General features: G+C 31.1%; 2 protein-coding genes across 4 annotated transcripts in view; one reads left to right on the forward strand and one right to left on the reverse strand.

The window, feature by feature from the left end:
- LOC107611736 overlaps nt 1–2716 on the forward strand; it is a 7242-nt gene extending 4526 nt beyond the window's left edge. The window contains exons 2-5 of the mRNA XM_021108372.1: nt 343–619; nt 1712–1831; nt 1913–2015; nt 2194–2716. Coding sequence (XP_020964031.1) covers nt 343–619; nt 1712–1831; nt 1913–1979 — 464 coding nt within the window. The 3' untranslated portion in view covers nt 1980–2015; nt 2194–2716. The remainder of the gene's footprint in view (nt 1–342; nt 620–1711; nt 1832–1912; nt 2016–2193) is intronic.
- LOC107613987 (proline-rich receptor-like protein kinase PERK9) overlaps nt 1–7290 on the reverse strand; it is a 15627-nt gene extending 8337 nt beyond the window's left edge. The window contains exons 1-5 of one of the 3 annotated variants that reach the window (XM_021110103.1): nt 7158–7290; nt 5182–6350; nt 4832–4933; nt 4154–4333; nt 3719–4016 (exon numbers count right to left, since the gene is read on the reverse strand). In XM_021110103.1, coding sequence (XP_020965762.1) covers nt 4159–4333; nt 4832–4933; nt 5182–6293 — 1389 coding nt within the window. In that variant the 5' untranslated portion in view covers nt 6294–6350; nt 7158–7290 and the 3' untranslated portion in view covers nt 3719–4016; nt 4154–4158. Of the gene's footprint in view, nt 1–3718; nt 4017–4153; nt 4334–4831; nt 4934–5181; nt 6351–7157 lie in introns of those variants that run through there. The other 2 variants (XM_021110104.1, XM_016316199.2) reach the window with 2 other exon arrangements.

Below are 9041 nucleotides of genomic sequence, written 5' to 3' on the forward strand. Positions count from 1 at the left end.
TAATATAAGATACTAAACATCAATAATTAATTGATAATAATCATAAAAATTATCATATTTTAATATATAAAAAAATATTAATTTATGATTTATTTAAAATTATTTTTACAACGGGCACTTTAGTACCACTGATATTTAATAATCAGAGTAGTATTGATATTTTTATGCCAATAAATTATAATTTAAATGACATAATCTTTCTATATTCACCTAAAAAATTGCGGGTTCGAGAATTTCTATTTTTTGGTAAAAAAAAAAAAGCATTGATATTTTTATATATCAAATAATTTTTTTTAATCACAAAAAAAAATCTTTTTCTTTTTGGTTTTTCAATCCAATAAGGAATATTATCGTATCGCAAAATATGTAGCAGTGCTTTATTGGAGTCGGTTTCAAAAACAGCCGCTCTCTGCAGTTTAGCGGCGAATTCCGTGACAGATTGGAGAGAAGCCGCTATTTGCTCTTTCTTTCACTCATCCATCACCGTCTCTGCACCTCCCCAAAGTTTCTACGCTCTGCTAGCTCCTCTGCTTCTTCTGCTCTGCCAGATCAGCGTAGCGCTGTGCGCGGTTCAAATCTGCAGTAGCGACACGAGCATTCTCCACCACGCCCGCCGCATGTTCTTCTTCTCCTTCTTCCTTTATTTCTTTATTTGGATTCTGGTTTATTTTTCTTCTTTTTTTCTGCTAGGTTTTCACCTGTTTACAAGAGGAGAAGTGCCCCTCACCCATAACAAAGGGGCTCTTCTGTCCTTCTGCTTTCCACCTTCACTTCTGGTTTTCTCTTCATGTTTTTTTTTTGTTCTGATTTTTTGCTCACTCTGCTCTTAGGTTTTCTACTAATTAAATTGATTGTTTTGATTTATGGAAGAAGAAGAGAAAGCTCAATAGAGAATCTTTTTAGTATATTCCATTCAATATCAGAATATCTAAACCAAGTTGTAAATTGCAGTGTGAGAATAATTTTTACAAATATTTCTATAAATTTGTCATAATCAAGTGATAATACCCTTTGAGTTTGGAAATGGGAGCTTAGAAGATAGGTCATGAATCTTGGTTGATATTGAGACTATTAAGCCTACTCATGTTTTTAATGTTGATGATTTCACTAGTGCATTTAATTTGAAGTGGTTTGAGGCTAACAAAACAGAATCTATTGGTGTTGATGTTGTTGGTGTGCTAACATTGGCAAATGCTTGCAAGGACCATAGCCTCCCCATGTGAATTATTTTAAACATAAACCAAATTCTAATGTTTCTTTCTACTCTAAAACCCAAGTCAAGGCGAGTTCCAAAAAGTATACAATCTTGGTTAGATGATTAGATGTCCGATGTATTTGGTGCATCAGGACTTGATTGATTTTTATAATCAGTATATATTGCGAGTAAATTTGTCTTTGACCCTTTTAAAATTTTGTTAGGTTGAAGAGCTTCTAAAGGATTATGATTTATGAAAATGTATGAACCCTCAAAATTCAATTTCCAATATCCTCTGAACTTAGCAATTCACACAACTTCATCACTAAGATGACAAGATCAGATAAAGTGGCTAAAGTATCATTATATCTTGTAAGATATTTTATGGTCATTTTATTGCTTTTTTATTTATTATTATTTTTTATGTTGACTCATATTATGCTTGTAATTGTAAATAGGTTCCATACATAACTAAAAATCTGATATATTTGTATTGCTTGAATATTCATCCAACAGGCCTATCAAAACAAAGAGGGTCACTAGAGTTGAGTTGAACAAGAGACTCAGACACAAAGAACAACAGAAAAAAGAAGCAGAAGCTAAGAAGTTGGAGGACTGGTCGAAAGAAATTGACAGGTAGTATGAATTGATCTTTTTCTATGTTTCCAAACACGACAAAGCGTGATATTTGAGCTGTGTTGATTCTTCTGGTTACAGCATACCTGAAATTATGGAGGAAATCAAGCAAGAAGATGAGGAAAAGCAGAAGAACATGCTAAGATAGGTTAAAGGCACGGCCACCACGCTTAGGAAAGCACAAGTAAGTAGGCTTTTCTATTTATCTTAATTTGCCATCAAAATCATAGTTATTCGAACGAGAGAACATGCTAAGAGTACTTCAGTGGTTTTGACTTAACACATATTATTCCATACACAATTCTTTGTGAGTGTATATTTATCACAATTCGTTAATAAGTTTGAGCCTGCTCCCCCTCAAGTTCTCCTAATCGACGAAATAAATGGATCCATCCAGAACCTTAAGGTAAGCTTGTAAAAATTCTCTTGCTTACTTTTTGTTATCTGTTTTCTGAGTTTTTAAAACATCCAAGTAACTTTTCAATTTCCATGACATATATGTAGGGTTGTTGTATCCTTATAAAGGATCGATATAAAAGTTTAGAGAAGAGAAGATTGTTCCAACATCCAAAACATCCAAGAGGAAGTAGTTTACTGCTCTAACATTATATGAAACATGTCATCATCAAATCATTTTTGCGTATAGTTCATACATCTATATTTTAACCGTTTGATATGACACATTTAAAATTTGTATGACATTGTGTTTGTGTTATGCCTTTGGCAGGAAGTAGAGTCCTCTTGATTGTTGGTTCCATAACCAAGCATTGACGCCAGGGATGAAAGACCAATACAATTTTATCTAAATCAAGATTTTGTTTTCTTGTGTTTGTTTCATTTATACTCCTAGCTAGTCACAGTTAATGTGTTTCCATATCAATCTGTAATCCGATATTTTTACATATATTTGTAACCATATTTATAATTTCTCAGAGCTTGAATGAATTTTTTTTTTGTTTTGCAACAGTGTTCAGTGAACATTACACACTCCTTTGTACAATTTAGAAACAAAGGTAAACAAACTTCTCCTTTTACGGTCGCTCCACTTTAGTGTGTTGAGCTTTCTTTGTTCAAAAAAAAAATCTTTTCTTTATATCTACTTAATTTTATTCTAAGACTAATTTGACATTTTTCATCTTCTCATTTTCTTTGGCAGATCAATATCAGTATGAAATATCTCTTTAGGTCTCCACTTTTTGCATTCAATCTCAGCTGCCTATCCGCTAGGGAAGACCATTATGAAAATGACAAAATACGCATTTTACTTCTGACATTTTGTTTCGGAGATATCATTGTCTTGAATTCTTGATTTGTTATTAATTTACTCTTGTGATATTTTAGCCATCTTTAGGTTGCTTTATTTTTGTGTTTGTTTGGATGTAAAAACAATTGAGCAGCTTTGTAAGACCAACATTTTTTTAATTTAATTGTGAAAATTGTGGGGGTTATAAACTTCTGCAATATATATATTTTTAAAATTTGGTAAATATGATTTTCAGGATAAATAAAAACAAAAATTTTATTACAAAAGTCACTTATTCTCATTCATAAAAAAAGGCAATAATATTAATAAAACAAAATTTTGTTACTGGCATCATGTAAATACAGCACACAACAAGTTAATTGGAGTAATTGTGTAAATACTTAACAAGCTAATTAGTATTAAATATTTTGTTTATAATCTAATTAGTGTCAAGTTCTTCTTATACTAACTCTCAACTTCAATGACATCAAATAAAATATAAAAAAGAAGTAATCATCAATAAAAGTATAAAATTAACTAAAAATATCTTATAACTAATTTTTATGGATGAAATACTTTTAAAAAAATTTTACATATCTGTTTAATTAATACATTTGAAGCTAATAATCTTTTAAAAAGATACATCTTTTTTACCAAAAGTCCTTATGGCATAGCCATCAAGACTTTCGATAAAATCTAGTTCACTGTCCTCTTCGGCATTGCCATCAAGGCCAGAGAACTAGAAAATCAAATATTATTGATAAAAATGTTATGAATCACAATTATATCTATATTGATTTACAAAACTAGCTAACAATTAATTAGAACTAGATATGTGCAACCTAAATAGGGCAATTAGATATGTGCAACCATTTACATGTTCTTCCTCCTTTAAGCAAATCCTCCTCCATCCATTAAAAACCTCGGAATAGGACACAATTTCTACATTGAAAAACAATTAAAATAGTGTAACTATCATGAATAATAACATAAAAGAGTTTAAAATAGCCAATTAAATATTTTCTATATTAGTAGAAATTGAATTAGATTAACTAATTGAGAGTAAAGAAATGACTTACGATGATCAAATTACATCAAAAATGCTTTTTCTTAGCTTTTTTCCTTTAGCCGATTCTTCTTGATGTAAAAAATGTTTCTGAGCATGACTGGAAATTTGACTAGAAGTTTTTGTTTTTACATAATATTCTGAAATTCTTTTCCAGTGTTTACCTTCTTCTTGGTACCCTCTAAGAAATAACCTACCAAAATATGATTTTTGAAATAACTATTAACAAATTTTATACTAAAATTTTTTAAATAAAAACATAAACTATTTAATTAGTAACGATATTTTTAGATATCAAACAATTTTTTTTTTCTTTTTTGGTTTTCAGTCCAACCAAAAACCTTATTATGCCAACCACGGTCAAAACAAAAATAAATTTAGCAATCAACAAAAATTGCTTTAGAACTTGCTCAAATTGCTAGTTATTGATACACAAAAACATTGATGTATGAAACCTTTAATTAACAAGAGAGCAGTGAAATCGATCTTACAAGAAAGAGGTGCTAGACTTATATATTGTAGACAACAGACAATCACCATGGACAAGTTAGAGATATATCTAAATCAAGAGAAGTGCTCCTATATGTTGATATTAGTTGCTTCACTTTTTTTTTTAAAATACCAATATTCAACTAGATAATAAATAAATAAATAAATAAGGGGCAAAAAAAAGTAATATAATCATAAATACCTATGTTCATCTTGGGTCCAATGATATCCTGTCTTCGTTGGTGCTGCCTCCTCCCCTGCAGTTGGCACGAGCTCCTCCTCTGCAGCCGGCAGTACCTCCTCCCTGCCATGATAATAAACAAAATATTTGATAATCAATGAATTTCATGTAAACAAAAATATTTATATATTTGATCATCTCCATTTCAAAATATTTTATTTATTTCAAAAGCAAATCAAAGGGAAAAAAGGTTCATTGTTTATTAGGTTTGTTCATAAAACTTATATGAATAAGTAAACAAAAAGAAAGAAAGAATACGAGAAATAAACCTTGCGAAATAAGAAGAGAATGAAAATATTGAGAATACCGACCTATGATGATGAGCCGTCGAATAAGGTGGTAATGGTGGTGGTGTTGTTGCATTGATGATGGGGATGGAGGGAGGGTTGTGTTCCATCATGATGGTCATGTTATCAGATGCAGCATTGAGAGGAGTGTTTGTAGGATAACCGTTATGGATGGCACTGATGTCGTTCATCAGCTTCTGGAAGCGTTCTTTCAGCTGTACTAGGGTCCTGCCGGGGAGACGAGCAGCCACTGCCTCCCGGTGGTTGAGTATAGAATCCTGAAAACAACTGGTAATAACAGACTCAAAAGCTTTGTTCTCCTCCCAAGTCCAGACCGGAGGTTGAGGCTGAGGTGGGGGATAACCACATGTGTCAGCGAAAAACTCATTCGTCGCCATCCTTACTATTTCCGTCTGAGACTGAGGCCGAGGCTCAGAAAGAAGCCGAGGCCGAGACCGAGACCAAGGCTGAGAACGAGGCCCAGACCGAGGCTGAGGCTGAGGCGGTAGCTGAGGTGGTTGAGACGGTAGCTGAGGTGGTAGATTACCATACATGCCAATGGCACACGGCTGAGGCTGAGACTGAAGTGGCCGAGACCAAGGCTGAGACTGAGACGGTATTTGAGGTGGTTGATTACCACACACGTTAATGGGACATGACTGAGGCTGAGACTGATGTGGTTGATAACCAGATAATGGGCTTCCACAATAGTGCTCTGTCCTCTTCATAACTTCCGGGAAATACTCATCAATAACAGGCTGAGACTGTAGCTGAGGTTGTTGATTACCACACACGTCAATGGCACATGATTGAGGCTGAGACTGAAGTGGTTGGTAACCAGATAATGGGCTTCCACAATAGTGCTCTGTCCTCTTCATAGCTTCCGGGAAAAACTCATCAATAACCGGCTGAGGTGGTTGATTACCAGTCACGTCCATGGCACACGGCTGGGGCTGGGGATCACCTACATTGGCGGCAACAATCTTGTTTTCGTCCCCATTCCAGACGGGCTCAGGCAGAGGCGGAGACTCAAACTGAAACTGCGGTGCTTCATCGGCATAAAAGTCTATCATATCCCACGGGTCTCCGATATCCCACGGATTCATCATTGCGGAATCTGATTGCTCGTCACTCATTCTTCTTCTTCTTCTTCTTTCTTGGTTTCCTATTTCTTCTTCTTGTTTCTTGGTTTCCTATTTTTAGATATAGTATTTATTTATGTAAGCTTCACTTTTTAAGATAGAGAGTGTCAGGCCAGCAGGTTATGGAAAAATTAAATGATTTCATTTTAAAAATTCATTCTAGGATTCTTTTTTTTATCTTTTTGTATTATGTAAATGTAGATAGTTTTAATTAAAGCAAAAGACTATAAGAAGGCATTATACAAGCTTCACTTGTTAAAATAGAGTGTGTCAATTTAATTTATATTATATTATGGATAAAAATTAAAAGATTTCATTTTCAAATTTCTGTTTTAAAATTTCATTCTAGGATTTTTTATCTTTTTGTATTATGTAAATTTAGATAGTTTTTAATTAAAACAAAAGACTCTCAAGAACAAAAGGCATTAAATATTGATTTAAATTAAATATAAGTTTAAATATAAAACCAAAATTCAAATACAATATTGTAGTGAGGGCGTAGGCGTTAAAGTAGTAAAATGGAGAGACATAGTGAAGATATTGAAGGCAGTTAATATGAATAAAGTAGTACTTAATCTTGAAGCCTAAAATCAAGGGGTTATGTTAGAAGGAGGAGATCTTGTCCAGAATTTTTCATTGGGATCAAAATCCAAACAGAGAGGAAAACATATAGATTTTAACTCAATATTTTACCCACCTCATTCCATTTCCATTTAACTCTATTGAATCATTTTCCAACACATCATACCAAACAGAGAGGAAAACAAACATACGCAATTCTTCACAGTAGAAAAAGCTTATCAAAGATTAAGGTTAATAGTAATTTTGAATGCTAAAAAAATGGGTAAATAATTTTACCTTAGTCCAAGAAGAGTGTAACCTTCCTTGGAATCAGTGTATCTGTGAAGCTCCAAGTCCAACTCTTGAGCCATCAACAATGCACCACTAGTGTTTGATAAGTTGCTCGAAAGAAAAATTGTGAGAAGAAGAGTAAGATGGAGCTCCCTCTTAGTAAAAAATATTGAGAAATGCAGGATGTGGTTGTTGTGAGGTTCATTGTGAAGAATGCAGGAAGCAGAATTGAAAGAGAGGAATGAGAAGAAGGTTCTGGAAGAAGAGTGTTGTAAATGGTGGAGAAGAGTGAAGCAAGTTTTCAAAGCCATTGGAATTGTAAAAATTGAACTCATTTGTTACCCTTATTTTTATTTTTACTAGTAGTTTCAATAAATGCCATGTTTGAGGTTTGAAAACCAAATCGAATGCTTATCCAACCGTAGAATTAAATGTTCAAAAGATTTAAAAAGATATATTTTAAATTTTGTAGTGCTGACACAAGATAAAAACATGCTATGAAGATTATAGGTGTTTTGTTTAAAAAATGATGCGTGGTTCTTTTTTATTGTTTCAATCAATTTTTTTAATTGATTTTCTCTTCCTGTTCCCTTCTCCTATGTGAGAGTTTTTTTTAAGCTTTTGTAGGTTTTTATTTAATTAAAATTCTTAGTAATTGTATTCACAAATTTTATTTATTTTTAATATTTTAATTTATCATAACAACATTTATTTAGTTTTTTATTCCAAAAAAATAAAATGTATGACACTAGTATTGTTGAAAAACTTTTTCTTTTTAATAGTTTTTTATTATTTTTTTCATCCATGCACAAAATACTAATAGATTTTCTTTATAGTTAATTGGATATCAAGTTATAATTTTTATTTGAAACTTTTATTCACATGGTAAATATATTATATTATTTTTATACCTTTTAATTTTCACAAACTAACAAAATTTTGGAGATTACCCTAACTATAACCACAATTATTAATCTATTCTTATTTCAATATTCATATTTTCAAACTATCAATATAATTATAAAAATATATATTGTTTTCTTCTATAGTCATAAATGATAATCATAAAAAATAATATTTTGTTTTTTTTTCTTTATAAACAATTTTTCTTTTAAGATAAGCAATATTTTTTTCTAATAATTCTTAATAAATTGTTGTTTCAGATATTTCAGTATGCGTAAAATAAATATTCTCCGTTAAGCTATTATTTTAAAAATCATAATTTGATGTAATGTATTTGTGTCTAAAGTGTTCCTAAACATATAATGTGAAGAAAAAAGCATTACAATTATCTTTATAAAAGGTATAATAAATTAATAATACATTAAAAAAAATCAAATTCTTCAAGCGTTCAGTGCAAATAGCCAAATTAATTAATCTTACAATTATCCTCCTTTAATCTCACATAGATCCTGACAAAAAAAACCTCACATAGGAGAAGGGAAACATGAATAGAAAATCAATTAAAAAATTGTAACAGAAACAATAAAAAAATTTATGCGTCACTTTTTAAACAAAACACGTATGATCCTCATAACATGTTTTTTTCTTGTATTAGCACCATAGAATTGGGTGGAACGAATTACTTTCAGTATGATTTTCTCGACTCATTCTTGCTTTAAGTTTTTTTTTTTGTCTTCTTAACTAGCTTTTTGCTTGGATTTCTTTTTTTAAACACATTTATATAAGTGAATACATTTATATAAAGTTCACTTTTATTAGCTAGAGTATGTTAGTTAGATTAGATTATGATTAAAAATAGAAAAGATTTTATTTCAAAAATTAGATATAATAAAATATAATATTTTAAAAAAATAGATTTAAATTTTTTTTTGTAGTTTATTATTTTGAATCGATTAACTGTTAAAATATATATCAGTTTAATTAGTT

This window comes from Arachis ipaensis, chromosome B08, assembly GCF_000816755.2.
Source record: "Arachis ipaensis cultivar K30076 chromosome B08, Araip1.1, whole genome shotgun sequence".
In the NCBI taxonomy this organism is placed as follows: domain Eukaryota; kingdom Viridiplantae; phylum Streptophyta; class Magnoliopsida; order Fabales; family Fabaceae; genus Arachis; species Arachis ipaensis.